Genomic DNA, 25,062 nt, shown 5'->3' on the forward strand with positions numbered 1-25,062 from the left:
CTTACCCATGATCCAAAAGGGTCAGTACATGACCACAGTGGATTTAAAAGATGCTTACCTTCACATACCGATCCACAAGGATCATCACCGGTATCTAAGGTTTGCCTTCTTAGACAGGCACTACCAGTTTGTAGCTCTTCCATTCGGATTGGCTACGGCTCCAAGAATCTTCACAAAGGTTCTGGGTGCCCTTCTGGCGGTACTAAGACCGCGAGGGATTTCGGTAGCTCCATACCTAGACGACATTCTAATACAAGCTTCAAGCTTTCAAACTGCCAAGTCTCATACAGAGCTAGTTCTGGCATTTCTAAGGTCGCATGGATGGAAAGTGAACGAAAAGAAGAGTTCTCTTTTTCCTCTCACAAGAGTTCCATTCTTGGGGACTCTTATAGATTCTGTAGAAATGAAGATTTACCTGACAGAAGACAGGTTAACAAAGCTTCAAGATGCATGCCGTGTCCTTCATTCCATTCAACACCCGTCAGTAGCTCAATGCATGGAGGTGATCGGCTTAATGGTAGCGGCAATGGACATAGTACCTTTTGCACGCCTACACCTCAGACCGCTGCAATTGTGCATGCTAAGTCAGTGGAATGGGGATTACTCAGATTTGTCCCCTACTCTGAATCTGAATCAAGAGACCAGAAATTCTCTTCTATGGTGGCTTTATCGGCCACACCTGTCCAGGGGGATGCCATTCAGCAGGCCAGACTGGACAATTGTAACAACAGACGCCAGCCTACTAGGTTGGGGCGCTGTCTGGAATTCTCTGAAGGCTCAGGGACTATGGAATCAGGAGGAGAGTCTCCTTCCAATAAACTCTGGAATTGAGAGCAGTTCTCAATGCCCTTCTGGCTTGGCCCCAATTAACAACTCGGGGGTTCATCAGGTTTCAGTCGGACAACATCACGACTGTAGCTTACATCAACCATCAAGGAGGGACAAGAAGCTCCCTAGCAATGATGGAAGTATCAAAGATAATTCGCTGGGCAGAGTCTCACTCTTGCCACCTGTCAGCAATCCACATCCCGGGAGTGGAGAACTGGGAGGCGGATTTCTTGAGTCGCCAGACTTTTCATCCGGGGGAGTGGGAACTTCATCCGGAGGTCTTTGCCCAAATACTTCGAAGTTGGGGCAAACCAGAGATAGATCTCATGGCGTCTCGCCAGAACGCCAAACTTCCTCGCTACGGGTCCAGATCCAGGGATCCGGGAGCGGTTCTGATAGATGCTTTGACAGCACCTTGGAACTTCGGGATGGCCTATGTGTTTCCACCCTTTCCGCTGCTTCCTCGATTGATTGCCAAAATCAAACAGGAAAGAGCATCAGTGATTCTAATAGCGCCTGCATGGCCACGCAGGACTTGGTATGCAGATCTAGTGGACATGTCATCCTGTCCGCCTTGGTCTCTACCTCTAAGACAGGACCTTCTGATACAGGGTCCGTTCAAACATCAAAATCTAACTTCTCTGAAACTGACTGCTTGGAAATTGAACGCTTGATTTTATCAAAACGTGGTTTTTCTGAGTCGGTTGTTGATACCCTGATACAGGCTAGGAAGCCTGTTACCAGAAGGATTTACCATAAAATATGGCGTAAATACCTATACTGGTGCGAATCCAAAGGTTACTCCTGGAGTAAGGTTAGGATCGCTAGGATATTGTCTTTTCTACAAGAAGGTTTAGAAAAGGGTTTATCAGCTAGTTCATTAAAGGGACAGATTTCAGCTCTGTCCATCTTGTTACACAGGCGTCTGTCAGAAAATCCAGACGTCCAGGCTTTTTGTCAGGCTTTAGCTAGGATCAAGCCTGTGTTTAAAGCTGTTGCTCCGCCATGGAGTTTAAATTTAGTTCTTAACGTTTTACAGGGTGTTCCGTTTGAACCCCTTCATTCCATTGATATAAAATTGTTATCTTGGAAAGTTCTGTTTTTAATGGCTATTTCCTCGGCTCGAAGAGTCTCTGAGTTATCAGCCTTACATTGTGATTCTCCTTATCTGATTTTTCACTCAGACAAGGTAGTTCTGCGTACTAAACCTGGGTTCTTACCTAAGGTAGTCACTAACAGGAACATCAATCAAGAGATTGTTGTTCCATCCTTGTGCCCAAATCCTTCTTCAAAGAAGGAACGTCTTCTACACAATCTGGATGTAGTTCGTGCCCTCAAGTTCTACTTGCAGGCAACTAAAGATTTTCGCCAAACTTCTTCCCTGTTTGTCGTTTATTCTGGACAGAGGAGAGGTCAAAAAGCTTCTGCTACCTCTCTCTCTTTTTGGCTTCGTAGCATAATACGTTTAGCCTATGAGACTGCTGGACAGCAGCCTCCTGAAAGAATTACAGCTCATTCCACTAGAGCTGTGGCTTCCACTTGGGCCTTTAAGAATGAGGCCTCTGTTGAACAGATTTGCAAGGCTGCAACTTGGTCTTCGCTTCATACTTTTTCCAAATTTTACAAATTTGACACTTTTGCTTCTTCGGAGGCTATTTTTGGGAGAAAGGTTCTTCAGGCAGTGGTTCCTTCTGTATAATGAGCCTGCCTATCCCTCCCGTCATCCGTGTACTTTTGCTTTGGTATTGGTATCCCAGAAGTAATGATGACCCGTGGACTGATCACACATAACAGAAGAAAACATAATTTATGCTTACCTGATAAATTCCTTTCTTCTGTTGTGTGATCAGTCCACGGCCCGCCCTGTTTTTAAGGCAGGTAAATATCTTTTAAATTATACTCCAGTCACCACTTCACCCTTGGTTACTCCTTTCTCGTTGATTCTTGGTCGAATGACTGGGACTGACGTAGAGGGGAGGAGCTATATGCAGCTCTGCTGGGTGAATCCTCTTGCATTTCCTGTTGGGGAGGAGTTATATCCCAGAAGTAATGATGACCCGTGGACTGATCACACAACAGAAGAAAGGAATTTATCAGGTAAGCATAAATTATGTTTTTTACATTGACTAAGAAGACGTCCACGAATGCCAATCAAATCAATATTAGGCTTCAAAAGGCAAAAAAAGTCCACTGGGTTAGACAAACAGACTAAATATAACCGGTTTGTTTTTTAACATATCAACATTTCGATTATGCTTTTGAATGAATAAGTCTTACAAATTTGCATTGTACATGATTCAAAACAATTTCCCAGAAATCTTCATATTTTTGTGATGGTTTGGTTTGACAAGAAGCTACATTATCAAATTTGCTTTGTTCTTTTGGTGTCTTTTATTGAAGAGTAAAGCCAGGTTGGCTCATAAGAGCTCAGGAGTGTGCATGTGTCTAGTATTCTATGGCAGCAATGTTTTGCAACATTGTATAAAAAAGCTACAAATAATGTTGCAAAATATTGCTGCCATAGAGTACTAAAGACACATGCACACCAGTGACGTGCGGTGAGTTCAGAGACTGGTGAGGCACTGGCAATGATACACTGGAGAAACACACATATGAACGCAACAGCTTAAATTTACGATTAAATTTGTTGAAGGATATGCAGCAATGCACTACTGGGCGCTACTGAACATATTAAATGGGCCAATAACAAGAGGCATATATTTGCAGCCACCAATCAGCAGCTAGCTCCAAGCAGCTTGCTCAAAGTAATTGCTTCTCCTGAGCCTACCTTGGTATGCTTTTCAAAGTATACCAAAAGAAAAAAGCAAATTAGATAACAAAAGTAAAATATAAAAGCCAATCTGGGCTTTGTTTCTCAGACAACAAGGCTAGCCACTGTCATAAAGTTAGTATTAGGAGTTTTGCAGCTGTTATCCACTAAAGCCAATTGGGGACTGATATGTAGCAGGATTAGCCTTGAGAAGTAAGCACGGTGCATTCCATGTCGTGATAATTAGAAATTGATCAACTTTCAGTGCTAAATTACATGAGAAAGGGGGCAAAATAAATAATGAAAATATATTGCAAAGTTGTTTCATTGTTCATAACTAGGAAGTAAAGCTTTTATGTAGCTCTGAAGAATGCTGGAAACAATGCTAATCAAAATAAGAATGGTAAAATGAGAAATGCTTTAGTTAGGTACTTATAGTAATAGATTCCACTTTGTGCAGAGACTTTTCACATAACATTGAGAAGAATAGAAGCTAAAGTACTACATGTGGTTATTTTACAGTAAAATAACAAATGTATGAAGTACTATAGCTTCTGTTCTTTTCAATATCATTGAATGTCAGTAAACAATTTGTTTGGCCTGTCATGGGATTTCTTAACCTACGAATTAGGGAATTTGTACAGTACTGCAAGTAAAATTTTACTTTTAGTACTGTACACATTCCCAAATTTGTAGGTTAACCCTTAATGGCCATCGCCGTACCTTGTACGACGCTGGTCGTTATGCCCTTAAGGACCAGCAACGTACCCTGTACGTTGCTGCAGTCCTGGGCTCCTCTCTACCGCGATCTCGCTCAAAATAGCGAGGTTGCTCTATTTCTGCATGCCCCCTCTGCATCGGAAAGCGGTGGTGCTGATCATTGGTGGGTGGGAGTGTAAGGAGGGAGGCGGGTGGGCGGCCCATTGCTGGAGGAGGGCGAGAGTGGGTGGGACCGCTCGGCCACGCTACAGGGAATATTAAAAAAAAACTGCGTCATTCAGGGGGAAGGAAGGAGTAGGGGCAATTAGGGGGATCCCATGTGGGATCTGTTTAACAGAAAGGGATCTGGGAGGGGGGTAGTGTATTAAGGGGGGGGCAGCTACACTACAGAAAAAAAATTGACTTTTTTTTTTAAAAAATTGCCAATTTTGCAGACAACTGCCAACACCTAAGATTGTTGCAAATAGGTAGAGGGGGGAGGGTTAGAGAGCTTTTTGGGGGGGATCAGGGAGGTTGGGGTTTAGTCGGGAATCTACACTGCAGCAAATATATTTAAAAAAAAAAAAAAATTAAACAAATAAATGAAAAAAGGCTTTTATTTTATACTGGCAGACTTTCTGCCAGTAGTTAAGATGGAGGTGACAATTGTAAGGTGTGGGAGGGAATATAGCTGTTTGAGGGGGTCAGGGAGGGACAAGGGGGTAGGATGTGTCAGGTGGGAGTCTGATCTCTACACTAAAGCTAAAATTAACCCTACACACTACCTAATTAACCCCTTCACTGCTGGGAATAATACTGTGTGGTGCGCAGCGGCATTTAGCAACCTTCTAGTTACCAAAAAGCAACGCCAAAGCATATATGTCTGCTATTTCTGATCAAAGGGGATCCCAGGGAAGCATTTACAACCATTTGTGCCATAATTACACAAGCTGTTTGTAAATTATTTCAGTGAGAAACCTAAAATTGTGAAAAAGTAAAAAAAAAATGTTTTTATTTGATCACATTTAGAGGGGAAATGGTAGCATGAAATATACTAAAATGGGCTTAGATCAATACTTTGAGTTGTCTACCAAAAATAAAAAAGTTAGTTTTGATAGGTAAATATAAAAAAAGGCTCTATTTCTGTTTAAATGTAGTAATGGCAAAAATGCTAAAAATGCTCTTGTCTTTTGGGGAAGTTTTTGTCTGAAATGCCCGGTCCTTAAGGGGTTAAGAACACAGTCTCATACAGATGCACAGTTACTCCTGAGCTCTTATGAGCCATCCTAGTTTTACTCTTCAATAAAAGATACCAAGAAGTATGGGGGCTCCCGGAGCAGCACTTACCACATTTATGGATATTCCCCCAAAAGGGATGCTGGATGGGCAGTTCTCCTGATGGTAGGGAGGAGGGTGAGCTGGGTGTTGTGTGACAGACAGGGTTAGGGCTCTACTCATAGAGAACATATAATTTGTAGCTGGGGCAGGGGCTGTCTGCGAGACTGGCAGGGATATAGGGGAGAGAGACAAGGAAACTGACCCTATGGATCTCTACTCCTTTCAGTGCTGTCTCCTCCCTTACATTGGTGTTTCTCCCCTTCTTTAAGTGTTCTCTTCCCCTATTTCAGTGCTCTTCCCCCTATTTCAGTGGTCTCTCTCCCCCCCATTAAGTGGTCTCTCTCCCCTCTTTCAGTGGTCTCTCTCTCCCTCTCCCCAGTCTCTCTCTCTCCCTCTCCCCAGTCTCTCTCTCTCCCTCTCCCCAGTCTCTCTCTCTCCCTCTCCCCAGTCTCTCTCTGTCCTCCCCTCTGTCTGTCTCTGTCCTCCCCTCTGTCTGTCTCTGTCCTCCTCCTCTGTCTCTCTCTGTCCTCCTCCTCTGTCTCTCTCTGTCCTCCTCCTCTGTCTTTCTCTGTCCTCCTCTGTCTCTCTTTGTCATCCTCCTGTCTCTCTTTGTCCTCCTCCTCTGTCTCTCTCTGTCCTCCTCCTCTGCCTCTCTCTGTCCTCCTCCTCTGCCTCTCTCTGTCCTCCTCCTCCGCCTCTCTCTGTCCTCCTCCTCTGCCTCTCTCTGTCCTCCTCCTCTGCCTCTCTCTGTCCTCCTCCTCTGCCTCTCTCTGTCCTCCTCCTCTGCCTCTCTCTGTCCTCCTCCTCTGCCTCTCTCTGTCCTCCTCCTCTTCCTCTCTATGTCCTCCTCCTCTGCCTCTCTCTGTCCTCCTCCTCTGCCTCTCTCTGTCCTCCTCCTCTGTCTCTCTCTGTCCTCCTCCTCTGTCTCTCTCTGTCCTTGTCCTCTCTCTCTGTCTCCCTCTCTGTCTCTCTCTGTCTCTCCCTCTGTCTCCCCCCTCTGGCTTTCTCTCTGTCTCCCCCTCTATTTCTCTATCTCTCTCTGCCCCCCCTCTGCCTCTCCCCCCCCCCTCTGTCTCTCTCTGTCCCCCCCCTCTGTCTCTCTCTGTCCTCCTCCTCTGTCTCTCTCTGTCCTCCTCCTCTGTCTCTCTCTGTCCTCCTCTGTCTCTCTTTGTCATCCGCCTGTCTCTCTTTGTCCTCCTCCTCTGTCTCTCTCTGTCCTCCTCCTCTGTCTCTCTCTGTCCTCCTCCTCTGTCTCTCTCTGTCCTCCTCCTCTGTCTCTCTCTGTCCTCCTCTGTCTCTCTTTGTCATCCTCCTGTCTCTCTTTGTCCTCCTCCTCTGCCTCTCTCTGTCCTCCTCCTCTGCCTCTCTCTGTCCTCCTCCTCTGCCTCTCTCTGTCCTCCTCTTCCTCTCTCTGTCCTCCTCTGCCTCTCTCTGTCCTCCTCCTCTGTCTCTCTCTCTGTCCTTCTCCTCTGTCTCTCTCTGTCCTCCCTCTCTGTCTCTCTCTGTCTCCCTCTCTGTCTCTCTCTGTCTCCAACTCTGTCTCTCTCTCTCTATCTCTCTCTCTGTCTCTCCCTCTGTCTCTCTGTCTCCCCCCTCTGGCTTTCTCTCTGTCTCCCCCTCTATTTCTCTATCTCTCTCTGCCCCCCCTCTGTCTCTCTCTGTCCTCCCCCTCTGTCTCTCTCTGTCCTCCACCTCTGTCTCTCTCTGTCCTCCCCCTCTGTCTCTCTCTCTGTCTGTCTCCCCCTCTCTCTGTCTCGCCCTCTGTATCTCTCTGTCTCCCCCTCTGTATCTCTCTCTCTCTGTGTCTCACCCTCTGGCTTTCTCTCTGTTTTCCCCCTGTCTCTTTTTTTTTCTCCCCCTCTGTCTCACTCTCTCTGTCTCCCCCTTTGTATCTCTCTCTGTCTCCCCCTCTGGTTTTATCTCTGTCTCCCCTTCTGTATCTCTCTCTCTCTGTGTCTCCCCCTCTCTCTCTGTCTCGCCCTCTTGCTTTCTCTCTGTCTCTCTCTGCCTCCCCCTCTGTCTCCCCCTCTGTATCTCTCTCTCTCTGTCTCCCCCTCTGGCTTTCTCTCTGTTTCCCCCTCTGGCTTTCTCTCTGTTTCCCCCTCTGGCTTTCTCTCTGTTTCCCCCTCTGGCTTTCTCTCTGTTTCCCCCTCTGTCTCACTCTCTCTGTCCCCCCTTCTGTATCTGTCTCCCCCTCTGGTTTTATCTCTGTCTCTCTTTCTGTCTCCTCCCTCTGTGTCTCTCTCTCTATCTCTCTCTCTCTCTCTCTCTCTCTCTGTCTTGCCCTCTGGCTTTCTCTCTCTCTCTCTCTCTCTCTCTGTCTTGCCCTCTGGTTTTCTCTCTCTCTCTGCCTCCCCCTCTGTCTCTGTTTCCCCCTCTGTCTCTCTTTCTGTCTCCCCCTCTGTCTCTCTTTCTGTCTCCCCCTCTGTCTCACTCTCTCTGTCTCCCCCTCTGTCTCACTCTCTCTGTCTCCCCCTCTGTATCTCTCTCTCTCTCTGTTTCCCCCTCTGGTTTTATCTCTCTCTCTCTCTGCCTCCCCCTCTGTCTCTGCCTCCCCCTCTGTCTCTGTCTCCCCCTCTGGCTCTGTTTCCCCCTCTGGCTTTCTCTCTGTTTCCCCCTCTGTCTCACTCTCTCTGTCTCCCCCTCTCACTCTCTCTGTCTCCCCCTCTGTCTCACTCTCTCTCTCTGTTTCCCCCTCTGGTTTTATCTCTCTCTCTCTCTGTTTCCCCCTCTGGTTTTATCTCTCTCTCTCTCTCTCTCTCTCTCTCTCTCTCTCTCTCTCTCTCTCTCTCTCTCTCTCTCTCTCTCTCTCTCTCTCTCTCTCTCTCTCTCTCTCTCTCTCTCTCTCTCTCTCTCTTCTCTCTTCTCTCTTCTCTCTCTCTCTCTCTCTCTCTCTCTCTCTCTCTCTCTCTCTCTCTCTCTCTCTCTCTCTCTCTCTCTCTTCTCTTCTCTCTCTTCTCTCTCTCTCTTCTCTCTCTCTCTTCTCTCTCTCTTCTCTCTCTTCTCTCTCTCTTCTCTTCTCTCTTCTCTCTCCTCTTCTCTTCTCTCTCTCTTCTCTTCTCTCTCTTCTCTCTATCTTCTCTTCTCTCTCTTCTCTCTCTTCTCTTCTCTCTTCTCTCTCTCTTCTCTCTCTCTTCTCTTCTCTCTCTCTTCTCTTCTCTCTTCTCTTCTCTTCTCTCTCTCTTCTCTTCTCTTCTCTTCTCTCTCTCTTCTCTTCTCTCTCTCTTCTCTTCTCTCTCTTCTCTCTCTTCTCTCTCTCTTCTCTTCTCTCTCTCTCTCTTCTCTCTCTCTTCTCTCTCTCAATCACAAATAAATTATAGGTTTTTATTATCATTTGCCAATAAAAAAAAAGTCACTGGATTTCATATTAAAAATCTGGTCACCTTATTTAAGAAATTCTACGTACACATACAGACCAACAAAAAGGAGAAATCTGGGTGTTACAATTAGGCAGTTAAGAGAGACAAGGGTACTTGTTAATGGTCAGCCTTCAATTTCCCATACAAGTTAAATTATTAAATAAAATGTAATTAATTATTTTAGCTTTTTTTTGTAAATAGGTTTTTCTGCAATTTATATTTTATAAGTTAAAAATTTCCAGCACCCCTAGAGAAGCTGTGAGTTGAAAATAAGATAACTTTATGTTCAGTTAATTAATACATTATTTTTTTTTTAACATTTCTTAGGAAATTACCTTGCAGCAGATCATGGCACACTTGGACTCAATTCGGAAAGACATGGTGATTTTGGAAAAGAGTGAATTTGCAACTCTGAGAGCAGAAAATGAGGTATTATCATTATGAAAAACCTTTTGAATGACTTCCAGTCCCAATTTCAGTTCTTCAGAATGTTCTCTGGGGTTTCAGATCCTATTTGTCGCATCATTTTTCTTTTTCGGCATCTTAACACACCTTATACCATGCATCGGGGGCAGTAGTGTTCCAGTCAATTAGAAAAGAAAGAAATTTCTGATCAGAATGGGCCCCTTTGTATATAGCAAAAATGAAAAATCATGGCACTATAAAAAAATATGTAATGAAAATACATACATGAAAATATTTATCAACCTTTTTTAGTAGCCAGTACTCATGGAGTTATAATTTTTTTTTCTAAGCACTCATAACTACTGTAAAAATGATTGATTTAAAAATTCTGCATATAGTAGCAAAAGTATAATATCTTAATGCCTATCACAGATCCAGACAAAATTGTATCAGTGAATCAGAATGAAAATAAAGCAGTCAGGGATTTATTTTGACGTCCATTATTACTGTTTTCAGCAACTCTTTAGAAATGTTAAAAAAAAAAAAAGACGCAAAGTACTGAGAAAGCACACACAGCTATAGAGGTTTAATATTTCATCTCTTAGAAAAAGGGGGTAGCTAAGATACGTAATATTTTAACATAAAATGAAAGAAATACATGTGATACAACCTCTCTACATCTGAATTTATACCATACACTGTTTAGAAATATATATATATATGTGTGTGTGTCCAGAAATCACAAGGCACTCTCCGGATTTAAATAAATATTATCTTTTAATTCATGTGTCCATGTGACGTTTCTGGGTTTCACCCCCGTACTCAAATATATATATATATAAAACAATATTAATTGTGAGGGGGGTGGGATGTCCTGGTGAGTTTTTTGTAGTACCTGCCCCCTGCCCCCGGGCCTCTCTAACAGGCCAGATTTTGAGGATATCTGAACTAGATCACAGGTGAAATAATCAGCTGATTAGTAAACATGGTTATTTTACCTGCTCTCGCCTAAGGTAATCCTGAAAACCTGACCTGTTGGGGAGACCTGAGGTCAGGTTTGAAAACCAATGCTCTATCTGAATCATGGAAGAAAAAATTGGGGGTTTATGTCCCTGTTAGTAACATTTATAAATAAAATGTTTATAATATTACAAATATTACCTGACTACTTCATAATGCCACCCGTCTGTGGAGAACACTGATATATGAAAGCTATATGAGTGTAGGTGTTTTCAACATGTTTAGCTTATTAGATTTAGGGAAAATAATACATATTCTAGTTCCCTTTTTTTAATGCTTTGATGTCTTCTTTTTTCGAGCCTTTGGATAGGAATTTCTATGAATTTCATGGCGTTATTGGCTTTAACAAGTTTTCCGAATTTTGAGTATCTTGAGTTTAAAAATGGTTCCATAACAAACCATTGGTCTGTATTTGTGTGTTTTTGATCTCCAAGTTATGTTGTTGGCCCATAAATTATATTGTGTCCCATACTGAGGACTGGGGAAAATAAGACTTTTTAGCAAATATTCCTATAGTTAGATGCATCATCCAGGCTTATCAAGTAAAGAGAATACTAGTACCTTAGGATCTACACGGGCGGTCTATACTCTTCGAGTAAAGAAGCTTAGCATCCTGCATACTTATGTATTCAGCGATTGAGTAGATGAATACAGCAGTTTAAAGGGATAATAAACACCTGTAATTTCAAGACATTTCTGCCAAGTCTTAACGTTTTTAAAGCATCCTTTTTACTGCAATTATTTTTCAATAGCCAAACTTCACTTACCACTTGCCCTATTTGAAGGAGCCATTATAACCTGCCCTGGTTATAATGTTAATATAGAGTGCATTGTTTTGCAGTTGTTGTCCTATAAAGCCAATTAGGGACAGATGTGTAGCAGGATTAGCCTTGAGAAGTCAGCAGGGTGGAAGTTCTGAAAATCAGAAATTGCTCAACTTTCAGAGCTAAATTACATGAAAATGGTGCAAAATAAATTATGAAAATATATCACAAACTTATTTCAGTATGCATAACTAAATATTTTATATACAAATCTCAAGGTATTTACTATTGCTTTAATTAACATCAAACTAGATATATTTTATTGATTTCAACTAACTTTATCTTATAGTCATTAAAGTAAATGTAAACTTTCATGAATCAGTGCCCTGTTTTTAAAAATACTATTAAAAACAGGGGCACTTTCATGAAAGTTTACATTGCAGCATATTTTGAAAAATACTTGCCTTTATCTTCTGCAAAGCCGGATCGGCAATCCCCTGCCCGCAGGCCCTCTGTACATACACCACAAATTACGAAACCGGCTTCCTCCAATCATTGCTTCCCCCCAAGAGCGTCCATCTCGTGAGGCCACGCTGTGATTGAAAAGCCGGTTTCATCATTGCTGTGTAAGTACAGAAGAAAGAATCGGACGGGGGGATCGCCGATCCGGCTTTACAGAAGATAAAGGTAAGTATTTCCTTCTTAATATAAGGAGAAAATACTGAACCTGGCCACCAGGAGGAGGCAAAGACACCCCAGCCAAAGGTTTAAATACCTCTTCCACTTCCCCCATTCCCCAGTCATTCTTTGCCTTTCGTCACAGAAGGATGGCAGAGAAGTGTCAGAAGATTTCAGAGTAATTCTTTAGGAAGGGTATCTGCCCTTCGATTTGGGACTGGAGTTTTAAGTAGTCTTGTCAGCCTCTCAGTGAGAGCATTGACGAAAGTCTGGAGATGCAGGAAGAGTCTTTCTGCGAACCCATCCAGACTGCCTGCTAACAGCTCCTAAGCAATCAGTGTTGACGAGTTTCACTGCCTGCCTATTTTTCTCACTCAAGTCCATGTCAGGAGCGATGCTACAAGACTGCCACATTTGAGAGGCGGTGTTTCTGTTCCACAGCATGGATTCTGGTAAGATCGTTTTAATTTTTACATATGTTGAAAACGTTAGAAGACAGGGTCACATTGTGGCTCCTTTTATCTTAATAGAATTATGGGTTAATATCTCCTGAGGGGGATTATTGAGCAGTGGGGATTAATAAAATGTGATGCTTTGATTTTGTGCTGTTTTATGTGTGAGATTTTATTGGGCTCATAGACTGTTATGTGGCTGGAACGCACAGGTTTTTACTTTCACTTTGAGTGCTGCGCAGCTTGTAGCTTGGCGTGCTTTTTCTCATAGCAGGGGTGGTCCTGCCTTGCGCACCATGTGACCGGGAGTGGTCTCGCTTTCATTTCCTCTTTCCTGACCGAGCTGGCTGTCAGAGAAGATGCTATTTCTCTGTAATGCCTGGGTCTAGGAGGTGGTGAGTGCCCCAGCCATTGGGCGTATAAAGGTGCCGTTTTTTGAGAAATAAAGATTGTTTTATTTTCTGTGTCCTACTGTCATTAGCTTAAGCTATGGAGGATTCTGAGATACTAGATGGTACTCCCTTGCCTGGGTCTAGGAGCTGGCTGTCAGAGAAGATGCTATTTCTCTGTATTGCCTGGGTCTAGGAGGTGGTGAGTGCCCCAGCCATTGGGAGTATAAAGGTGCCGTTTTATTTTCTATGTCCTACTGTCATTAGCTTAAGCTATGGAGGATTTTGAGATACTAGAGGGTACTCCCTGTATTCAAAATAGTAATACCTGTTTATATTGTTAAGAGGCCTTTTTATGCCCGCCCTCTCAGCTATGTTCCACATGCCTAGACAATGTTATTCGGTCAAAGAAGGTTAATCCTTTTAGTACCACTGAGCTGTCCACCTCTGAGGACTTGCCGTCCCATGAGGTGCATACCCAACAGTCATTTCCTTCTACACACGCAGCTTCCCGTAGCACGCCTGATCCCGCATCTGGAGTAGCCTTTTACCATCAGATTTTACTGCGCAGTTAAAAAAGGCGGTGTCTGAGGCCCTCAGTGCTTTACCTCGCCCTGCTAAACACAAGCGAAAGGTTAAACATAGCTCTCCTACCCAGGGGTCATCATTTAATGTATTGGACTCAGTTATCCAAAAATGAGCCGCACTCTGAGGCTTCAGAGAGTGAACTTTCTGGGGCTGAGTCTGCTGCCTCTAAGCTTCCTGCTGCGGAGGAACCAGCCTTTAGATTTAAGATTGAACACTTACGGTTTATTCTAAAAGAAGTCCTGTCTACATAAGAGGTTCCAGAGGCCAAGCTGCCTGATGAACCTTTGATTCCTAAATTAGACAGAGTTTACGAAGACAGGGTAGTGCCTTTAACTTTTCCTGTGCCTGGAAAGATGGCGAACATTATTAAGAATGAATGGTACAGAATTGGATCTTCCTTTTCCCTTTTTATTTTCCTTTATTATTAATTATTCCCAGTCCCGGACTCTCAATTAGAGTCGCGGGGTTCCGTTCCTAAGGTGGATGGCGCTATCTCCATGCTTGCCAAACGTACTACAATCCTGCTTGAGAATATCTCATCGTTCAGAGAGCCGATGGATAAGAAGATGGAAACTCTTCTAAGAAAGATGTTTCAACATACGGGATACTTGTTTCAACCGGCAGCGGCCGTTGCCGCTGTTGCTGGAGCAGCTACCTACTGGTGCGACTCCTTATCAGAATTGATTGAGGTGGAGGGTCCCCTCGACATTATCCAGGAAAGAATTGAAGCCTTGAGAATTGCTAATTCTTTTATCTGTGATGCAAACATACAGATTATTTGCCTAAATGCTAAGGTTTCTGGTTTTTCGGTTCAGGCCCGTTGGGCGCTCTGGCTGAAGTCCTGGTCCTCGGATATGACTTTAAGGGAAAGATTTTATTTGGCCTGGACTCCCATTATCTCCACGGTTACAGGGGGCAAGGGTGCCTTCCTACCGCAAGATAAAAATAACAAGTCTAAGGGACAAAGTTCTAATTTTCTTTCCTTTCGTTCTGATAAATCCCAACGACAGCAGTCCTCCTCTAAGCCCGAGCAAACCAAGAGTACTTGGAAGCCAGCTCAATCCTGGAATAAATCCAAGCAGAGCAAGAAGCTTGCCGAGACTAAATTGGCATGAAGGGGCGGCCCCCGAACCGGTGCTGGATCGTGTAGGGGCAGACTGTCTCTTTTTTCAGGCTCTTGGTTCAGGGACGTGCAGGATCCATGGGTCCTGGAGGTCATAGCTCAGGGATATATGATAGGTTTCAAGTCTCATCCACCCAAGGGCAGATTTCTCCTTTCAAGCCTGTCTTCCAGACCAGAAAAGAGGGAAGCCTTTCTGGGGTGTGTGCGGGATCTGTCCTCCTTAGGGGTCATTGTCCCGGTACCTATCGCTGAAAGAGGTTTGGGATACTATTCAAACCTTTTCGTGGTCCCAAAGAAGGAGGGGACTTTCCGCCCGATTCTGGACCTAAAGTGCTTAAACAAATTTCTAAATGTTCCCTCGTTCTAGATGGAGACGATAAGATCCATCCTTTCCTTAGTTCAGGAAGGACAGTTCATGACCACTATAGATCTGAAGGATGCTTACCTTCACATTCCAATCCACAAGGATCACTTCCAGTTCCTATGGTTTGCGTTCCTGGACCAGCACTTCCAGTTCATTGCACTTCCGTTTCGTCTAGCTACTGTTCCAAGGATTTTTACGAAGGTTCTAGGGGGCTCTTCTAGCCGTTGCCAGAATCCAGGGTATAGCAGTAGCTCCCTACTTGGACGATATTCTGATACAAGCACCAGCTTTTCGACTGGCGGAGGACCATTCAGTATCTCTTCTCTCTCTTCTTCGATCTCATGGATGGAAGATAAACCTAGAAAAGGTTTTGCAGGCTGTGGTGCTCTCAGATAAGGGTTCACCTCTCTTTTTGTCCCTCCCGTTTTCATTCAGTGTCCTCTAGAGCTTGGGTATAAGTTTCCCAACAGTAAGGAATGATGCTGTGGACTCTCTTTGTATTAAGAAGGAAAACATAAATAATGCTTACCAGATCATTTCATTTCCTTCTGTATAAGGAGAGTCCACGTCCCCCGCCCGTGTTCTCTGATGGGCTGCCCTCTAAATTATATTTTTTTTCTGGCACCATTTATACCCTGGGGGATGGGGGAAGTGGGACAGGCATTTAAACCTTTTGGCTGCAGTGTCTTTGCCTCCTCCTGGAGGCCAGGTTCAGTATTTCCCAACAGTAAGGAATGATGCTGTGGACTCTCCTTATACAGAAGTTAATGAAATTATCTGGTAAGCATAATTTGTTTTTTCAAAATACAGTGCAATGTAAACTTTCATGAATGAAAGTGCCCCTGTTTTAATAGTATTTTTAAAAACAGGGCACTAATTCATGAAAATTTACATTCACATTAAAGTCATATATTTTCTGTGATGCATATGAAAGACCAACAACTTAACATTTGAAAATTGTTTTTGCATGAAAGAGGTTTATAAGGGATACTGAACCCAAATTGTTTCTTTCATGATTCAGATAGAGCATGCCATTGTAAGCAACTTTCTAATTTACTCCTATTACTATTTTTTTTTTTTCTCTTGGTATCTTTATTTGAAAAAGCAGGATTATAAACTTAGGAGCTGGCCCATCTTTGGTTCAGCGTCTGGTTAGCGCTTGCTGATTGGGAACTATAAAAAAGCGTGTTCACATTGCACCTCTCTTGTAATGCCAGCGCACATTAGCGTGCACTGGTATTACTCAGTTGAACGCAAATATCGCTTTTGCATAAGTGGTATTTTGCAAAACCCTTTGAGTTTTAGGTCCCTTTTAAATATATATTGTAGCAGTTTAGATGGGGTTGCCACATCGGTTTAACAGGCAAGTTTCCAAAGTCTTTAATGTGTTTAGCTTCTGCTCTTTCATATAAATCACAGAAATATTTTGAGTACTGTATCCCTTTAAACATTTTATGAGGATTTAAATTTTAATTCTAATGTCCATTTAAATGTTCAAATCTAAATATACTGTAAAGCACTTACTTTATATTTCTTAAAGGGATACTAAATGGGCCGGCTCTACATTCTTGGTTTTTAAATAAAGATAGCAAGAGAACGAAGAAAAATTGATAATAGGAGCAAATTAGAAAGTTGCTTTACCCTTTGAGTGCTAAGCTGGATTAAATATTTTTCAGATTTTTACTATTTTTAACAAGAAAAATGTTTTGACTCCCCCCCCATCCCCAAGACTCATACCATTGGAAAGGTTAGGCAATTACCTTTCCAATGGGTCTGTAGCTGCTCAGATGCCTGAGATACAGGTTTCTAAACAGCATACCCCCTTTCCCAATACTTTGTATTGTCAATTTTAAATAAAGTTGCGCGTGATGTCATCAGGTCATTACGCATGACGTCACTGCACGTAATGGGAAGCCCCGGTGATGCCTGTCATTATGCAGGCCTGATCGCCGGGGTAGGAGCGGGTGGGAGCCCCCAGATCACCAAAAAGGTAGTTGAGTGCTAGCGACGGCTCTGAGCCGTCGTTAGCACTCAAGGGCTTTTAATTGCATGCTCTATCTGAATCATGAAAGAAAAAAAAATGGGTTTAGTATCTCTTTAAAGGACATTTATAACCTGTGCAGCAACCTCTAAAGATTTATTTGTATTTATTTATTTTTTTCATTTCAGAAAATGAAAATCGAATTAGAACACGTTAAACATCATCTTTTGGTAAGTTTTTAGCCTTTATTTAAGTCCTTACTTATACATGTTGCACATTTTGAATAGTTACACTAATCTAGTTTATAACTGGCCGTGAAGGATTTTTCTTGTAATCCGCATTTATACATTTATGTTCTAGAAAATAAATATTCTAACCATTGTAGGTCAGCTGTGTAATAATCCTTTTTAACACCTTTTCCAAAATTGAAAACTTGACCTACAAATGTATAAATAAATCTTATTTTTCCAGTTTGCAAAAGCGGAACATCTCTGTTTTTTATTATTAAAGATGACTTGCTATAAATATAAATAATGCTGTGCCTAAGGAGGAAAATGTAACAAGATCTGGTGCAAAAGTATTTCAAGAGACATTTTTACGTTTGTTATGAATAACAGAAAAATTCAACTAATTTAATTAGTTTGCAATATGAATGTTTTAAATAAGTTGCATTGTTTTTTAAGGAAACTTTTCAGTGCGCATTGATCAGCAATAAACAACGAATCCATTTATACTTTTGTGGATGCGCATTAGTAATGAGCATGGACACGCATGTGCATTTTGATTGAAGACTTCACTGTCAACATTTGACCTTAGCAGCCATGCTTGTGAAAGCTCCAACCCACAAAATTTCTGTAAAGTTTAATATTATATATTACATGCAGATCTAATATTGTATTTTGTGTGGTTATCACTGGCCTTTTATCTGATTAATGTCTCATGGTGTTTGTCCCTTTTCAGTATAATAGAATTTAGCAGTTACAATTTCTTTTGCACATATGTGTTTGCATCACTGCTTCTGAAAGGAGTTCTTATTGGTTATCGTTACTGATAAGGGGAAAAAAAGCACGTTTTCAAATATTTGAATACTGTGTATTTTGTGGAAAAAAAATTGCATAAAAATATAGGTCCCCAAGCAACTGTGCTTCTGCACTAGTAACTAGGGTTTTCCAAGTGTCCGGTATTTTAACAAGCTGTCCGTTAAATAAAGATATTGATGTGGCAGCTTTTTTATAAATATAAAATGTTTTTTTAGAGTAATAAGTTATTCTTTCTTTATTCTTGACAATCTGTGGATTTTAATAATATGCCCTATTGACTAATAGTAGAGGCTTTTAACTAATATTATTTTAGTGATGTTTTTAGTGAAAACACCCCATGGTTTTTAAATATTCCCCATACTTATGATTTCCTGTGTTAAGTACAGGGAAATGAATTTTATTGTAAGGGAAAATGAAATTATGTTTATTATTGTTATAGATGCAAAATGATTTTTTTTTTTAAGTATTATCATTATTTTGTTTATGAACTTAACTAAAAAAAAATTTAAATACCTTTTGAGTGTTTATCACTGTTTTTAATATGTTTTAGATCGTTTTTTTAACAGCTTTTAAATTAAAAGTTTATACACAATGGTGCAACAAGTCCTAGGTATATATATTAATTACAAAATTCTCGATGTTGAATGTCAATATTTACGGACAGCAGCAAGGTTAATGTACGCATAGGGCGGCTAGATGTTTGAAAGCGTCCTTAGTTACATGGCGTTGTGGAGACAAGAGACTCTCACGTATCCGCAGGTGACGTCGGCATTACGCTGCTACCCGGAAATACGGGACACAGGAATAGCCTCATAGCGGTATATAGCAAGGAGTCTATTGACCGCGAAAACACCTCTGATGAAGAAGGGAAACTACTAAGGGCCCTTCGAAACGCTTAAAGTTTACTTGAGAAACTGTTTTGAGGCTGAAGGCTATTACGTGGTAAAGAAAACTGTACAACTTCCAGTGTGCTATTTGAACTGTGATTAAGTGTGCAGAGGAACTGTGATTTCAAACGTTTTTAAGATACCTCATTGTATTGAGGTTGTAAAGTGTGAGTTGAAATAACTACGGCTTATTTTGTATTTGATTTGTAATAAAGGGTATAACACTATCAGCCTTCTTTGGTTTTGTGTTTTCTCTTTATATCTGTGGCCATATCGCTTTACATTTGAACGGAGGGAGACTGAATTGAGGGTAATACCGGAAGTTTCTACCTGCTCTGTGATCTGAAGATCAAAACCACCTAATCTACTATCCATACTCTAGGAGTGCCTGATACTTACCTCATATGTGATTGAGGTTAAACCAAGTAAGTGCACATCTGATAGGGGGAGAGAGCTTACATCCCCATCTTTGCTACAAGTTATCGAGATTAAAGGACTTCATTTGCACCGATTTTTTCTGATTACGTTTTCTTTCATGTAATTAGCAAGAGTCCATGAGCTAGTGACGTATGGGATATACATTCCTACCAGGAGGGGCAAAGTTTCCCAAACCTTAAAATGCCTATAAATACACCCCTCACCACACCCACAATTCAGTTTTACAAACTTTGCCTCCTATGGAGGTGGTGAAGTAAGTTTGTGCTAGATTCTACGTTGATATGCGCTCCGCAGCAAGTTGGAGCCCGGTTTTCCTCTCAGCGTGCAGTGAATGTCAGAGAGATGTGAGGAGAGTATTGCCTATTTTGAATGCAGTGATCTCCTTCTACGGGGTCTATTTCATAGGTTCTCTGTTATCGGTCGTAGAGATTCATCTCTTACCTCCCTTTTCAGATCGACGATATACTCTTATATATATATACCATTACCTCTGCTGATTTTCGTTTCAGTACTGGTTTGGCTTTCTACAAACATGTAGATGAGTGTCCTGGGGTAAGTAAGTCTTATTTTCTGTGACACTCTAAGTTATGGTTGGGCACTTTGTTTATAAAGTTCTAAATATATGTATTCAAACATTTATTTGCCTTGTCTCAGGATGTTCAACATTCCTTATTTTCAGACAGTCAGTTTCATATTTGGGATAATGCACTTGAATCAATTATTTTCTTTCATGTAATTAACAAGAGTCCATGAGCTAGTGACGTATGGGATATACATTCCTACCAGGAGGGGCAAAGTTTCCCAAACCTTAAAATGCCTATAAATACACCCCTCACCACACCCACAAATCAGTTTTACAAACTTTGCCTCCAAGGGAGGTGGTGAAGTAAGTTTGTGCTAGATTCTACGTTGATATGCGCTCCGCAGCAAGTTGGAGCCCGGTTTTCCTCTCAGCGTGCAGTGAATGTCAGAGGGATGTGAAGAGAGTATTGCCTATTGAATGCAGTGATCTCCTTCTACGGGGTCTATTTCATAAGGTTCTCTGTTATCGGTCGTAGAGATTCATCTCTTACCTCCCTTTTCAGATCGACAATATACTCTTATATTTACCATTTCCTCTACTGATTCTCGTTTCAGTACTGGTTTGGCTTTCTACAAACATGTAGATGAGTGTCCTGGGGTAAGTAAGTCTTATTTTCTGTGACACTCTAAGCTATGGTTGGGCACTTTATTTATAAAGTTCTAAATATATGTATTCAAACATTTATTTGCCTTGACTCAGAATGTTCAACTTTCCTTATTTCCAGACAGTCAGTTTCATATTTGGGATTATGCATTGAATTATCATATTTTTTCTTACCTCAAAAATTTGACTTTTTTCCCTGTGGGCTGTTAGGCTCGCGGGGGCTGAAAATGCTTCATTTTATTGCGTCATTCTTGGCGCGGACTTTTTTGGCGCAAAAATTCTTTTCCGTTTCCGGCGTCATACGTGTCGCCGGAAGTTGCGTCATTTTTTTGACGTTATTTTGCGTCAAAGATGTCGGCGTTCCGGATGTGGCGTCATTTTTGGCGCCAAAAGCATTTAGGCGCCAAATAATGTGGGCGTCTTTTTTGGCGCTAAAAAATATGGGCGTCATTTTTGTCTCCACATTATTTAAGTCTCATTATTTATTGCTTCTGGTTGCTAGAAGCTTGTTCACTGGCATTTTTTTCCCATTCCTGAAACTGTCATTTAAGGAATTTGATCAATTTTGCTTTATATGTTGTTTTTTTCTTTTACATATTGCAAGATGTTCCACGTTGCAACTGAGTCAGAAGATACTACAGGAAAATCACTGCACAGTGCTGGAGCTACCAAGCTAAGTCTGCTATAAACTTTTGGTATCTGTTTCTCCAGCTGTTATTTGTATTGCATGTCATGTCAAACTTATTAATGCAGATAAAATTTCCTTTAGTACTATTACATTACCTGTTGCTGTCCGTCAACATCTAATTTTCAGAGTGTTCCTGATAACATAAGAGATTTTATTTTTTAAATCCATTAAGAAGGCTATGTCTGTTATTTCTCCTTCTAGTATACATAAAAGTCTTTTAAAACTTCTCTTTTTTTCAGATGAATTTTTAAATGAACATCATCATTCTGATACTGATAATGGTTCTTCTGGTTCAGAGGTTTCTGTCTCAGAGGTTGATGCTGATAAATCTTTGTATTTGTTCAAGATGGAATTTATTCGTTCTTTACTTAAAGAAGTGTTATTTGCATTAGAAATAGAGGATTCTGGTCCTCTTGATACTAAATGTAAACGTTTAAATAAGGTTTTTAAATCTCCTGTAGTTATTCCAGAAGTGTTTTATTTCCCTGATGCTATTTCTGAAGTAATTTCCAGGGAATGGAATAATTTGGGTAATTTATTTACTCCTTCTAGACGTTTAAGCAAATTATATCCTGTGCCATCTGACAGATTAGAGTTTTTTGGGACAAAAATCCCTAAGGTTATGGGGCTGTCTCTACTCCTGCTAATGTACTACTATTTCTATGGCAGATAGTACTTCATTTAAGGATCCTTTAGATAGGAAAATTGAATCTTTTCTAAGAAAAGCTTACTTATGTTCAGGTAATCTTCTTAGACCTGCTATATTTTTGGCGGATGTTGCTGCAGCTTCAACTTTTTGGTTAGAAGCTTTAGCGCAACAAGTAACAGATCATAATTTTATAGCATTATTATTATTCTATAACATGCTAATTATTTTATTGGTGATACCATCTTTTGATATCATTTGAGTTGATGTCAGGTATATGTCTCTAGCTATTTTAGCTAGAAAAGCTTTATGGATTAAACTTGGAATGCTGACATGTCTTCTAAGTCAACTTTGCTTTCCCTTTCTTTCCAGGGTAAATAATCATTTTGTTCCTTTCCTCACAACAAGGAACAAAAGCCTGATCCTTCATCCTCAGGAGCGGTATCAGTTTGGAAACTATTTCCAGTTTGGAATATATCCAAGCCTTATAGAAACCTATAGTCAGCTCCTAAGTACCTATGAAGGTGCGGCCCTTATTCCAGCTCAGCTGGTATGGGGCAGATTACGTTTTCTTCAAAGAAATTTGGATCAATTCCGTTCTTAATCTCTGGTTTCAGAAACATTGTTTCAGAAAGGTACAGAATTGGCTTCAAGTTAAGGCCTCCTGCTAAGAGATTCTTTTCTTTCCCGTGTCCCAGTTGACACAGCAAGGCTCAGCATTTCTGAAATGTGTTTCAGATCTAGAGTTGGCTGGAGTATTTATGCCAGTTCCAGTTCTGGAACAGGGGCTGGGGTTTTATTTTATCTCTTCATTGTACCAAAGAAGGTCAATTCCTTCAGACCAGTTCTGGATCTATCATTATTGAATCGTTATGTTAGGATACCAACATTCAAGATGGTTACTGTAGGACTATCCTGCCTTTTGTTTAGCAAGGGCATTATATGTCTACAATAGATTTACAGGATGTGTATCTGCATATTCCGATTCATCCAGATCACTTTTAGTGTCTGAGATTCTCTTTTTAGACAAGCATTACCAGTTTTGTGGCTCTACTGTTTGGCCTAGCCTCAGTTCCAAGAATTTTTTTCAAAGGTTCTCGGTGCCCTTCTTTCTGTAATCAGAGAATAGGGTTTTGGTATTTCCTTATTTGGACGATATCTTGGTACTTGCTCAGTCTTCTCATTTTCGAAGAATCTCATACGAATCGACTTGTGTTGTTTCTTCAAGTTCATGGTTGGAGGATCAATTTACCAATCAGTTCATTGATTCCTCAGACAAGGGTAACCTTTTTAGGTTTCTAGATAAATTCAGTGTCTATGACTCTGTCCTTGTCAGACAAGAGAAGTTTAACATTGATATCAGCTTGTCAAAACCTTCAGTCACAATCATTCCCTTTGGTAGCCTTATGCATGGAAATGTTGGGTCTTAGGACTGCCGCATCAGATGCGATCTCCTTTGCTCGTTTTCACATGCGACCTCTTCAGCTCTGTATGCTGAATCAATGGTGCAGGGATTACTCAAAGATATCTCAATTAATATCTTTAAACCGATTTTACGACACTCTCTGACATGGTGGACAGATCACCATCGTTTAGTTCAGGGGGCTTCTTTGTTCTTCCGACCTGGACTATAATCTCAACAGATACAAGTCTTACAGGTTGGGGAGCTGTGTGGGGGTATCTGACGGCACAAGGGGTTTGGGAATCTCAGGAGGTGAGATTTCCGATCAATATTTTGGAACTCCGTGCAATTTTCAGAGCTCTTCAGTCTTGGCCTCTTCTGAAGAGAGAGTTGTTCATTGTTTTCAGATAAGACAATGTCACAACTGTGGCATACATCATTCATCAAGGAGGGACTCACAGTCCTCTGGCTATGAAAGAAGTATCTCGAATTTTGGTTTGGGCGGAATCCAGCTCCTGTCTAATCTCTGCGGTTTCTATCCCAGGTATGGACAATTGGAAAGCGGATTATCTCAGTCGCCAAACGTTGCATCCGGGCGAATGGTCTCTTCACCCAGAGGTATTTCTTCAGATTGTTCAAATGTGGGAACTTCCAGAAATAGATCTGATGGCTTCTCATCTAAACAAGAAACTTCCCAGGTATCTGTCCAGATCCCGGGATCCTCAGGCGAAGGCAGTGGATGCATTTTCACTTCCTTGGAAGTATCATCCTGCCTATATCTTTCCGCCTCTAGTTCTTCTTCCAAGAGTAATCTCCAAGATTCTGAAGGAATGCTCGTTTGTTCTGCTGGTAGCTCCGGCATGGCCTCACAGGTTTTGGTATGCGGATCTTGTCCGGATGGCCTCTTGCCAACCGTGGACTCTTCCGTTAAGACCAGACCTTTTATCTCAAGGTCCTTTTTTCCATCAGGATCTGAAATCCTTAAATTTAAAGGTATGGAGATTGAACGCTTGATTCTTGGTCAAAGAGGTTTCTCTGACTCTGTGATTAATACTATGTTACAGGCTCGTAAATCTGTATCCAGAGAGATATAGTATAGAGTCTGGAAGACTTATATTTCTTGGTGTCTTTCTCATCATTTTTCTTGGCATTCTTTTAGAATACCGAGAATATTACAATTTCTTCAGGATGGTTTAGATAAGGGTTTGTCCGCAAGTTCCTTGAAAGGTCAAATCTCTGCTCTTTCTGTTCTTTTTCACAGAAAGATTGCTATTCTTCCTGATATTCATTGTTTTGTACAAGCTTTGGTTCGTATAAAGCCTGTCATTAAGTCAATTTCTCCTCCTTGGAGTTTGAATTTGGTTCTGGGGGCTCTTCAAGCTCCTCCATTTGAACCTATGCATTCATTGGATATTAAATTACTTTCTTGGAAAGTTTTGTTCCTTTTGGCCATCTCTTCTGCCAGAAGAGTTTCTGAATTATCTGCTCTTTCTTGTGAGTCTCCTTTTCTGATTCTTCATCAGGATAAGGCGGTGTTGCGAACTTCTTTTGAATTTTTACCTAAAGTTGTGAATTCCAACAACATTAGTAGAGAAATTGTGGTTCCTTCATTATGTCCTAATCCTAAGAATTCTAAGGAGAAATCGTTGCATTCTTTGAATGTTGTTAGAGCTTTGAAATATTATGTTGAAGCTACGAAATCTTTCTGTAAGACTTCTAGTCTATTTGTTATCTTTTCCGGTTCTAGGAAAGGCCAGAAAGCTTCTGCCATTTCTTTGGCATCTTGGTTGAAATCTTTAATTCATCTTGCCTATGTTGAGTCGGGTAAAATTCCGCCTCAGAGAATTACAGCTCATTCTACTAGGTCAGTATCTACTTCCTGGGCGTTTAGGAATGAAGCTTCGGTTGACCAGATCTGCAAAGCAGAAACTTGGTCCTCTTTGCATATTTTTACTAAATTCTACCATTTTGATGTATTTTCTTCTTCTGAAGCAGTTTTTGGTAGAAAAGTTCTTCA

General features: G+C 41.3%; 1 protein-coding gene across 1 annotated transcript in view; it reads left to right on the top strand.

Moving 5' to 3' along the window:
- The window catches only part of CCDC90B (coiled-coil domain containing 90B), a 228,197-nt gene that overhangs the window by 88,695 nt on the left and 114,440 nt on the right, over positions 1-25,062 (top strand). Inside the window, exons 4-5 of the mRNA XM_053708664.1 lie at positions 9,322-9,423; positions 16,947-16,988. Of these exons, the coding sequence (XP_053564639.1) occupies positions 9,322-9,423; positions 16,947-16,988 (144 nt within the window). The remainder of the gene's footprint in view (positions 1-9,321; positions 9,424-16,946; positions 16,989-25,062) is intronic.

Source organism: Bombina bombina, chromosome 3, assembly GCF_027579735.1.
Source record: "Bombina bombina isolate aBomBom1 chromosome 3, aBomBom1.pri, whole genome shotgun sequence".
NCBI lineage: Eukaryota > Metazoa > Chordata > Amphibia > Anura > Bombinatoridae > Bombina > Bombina bombina.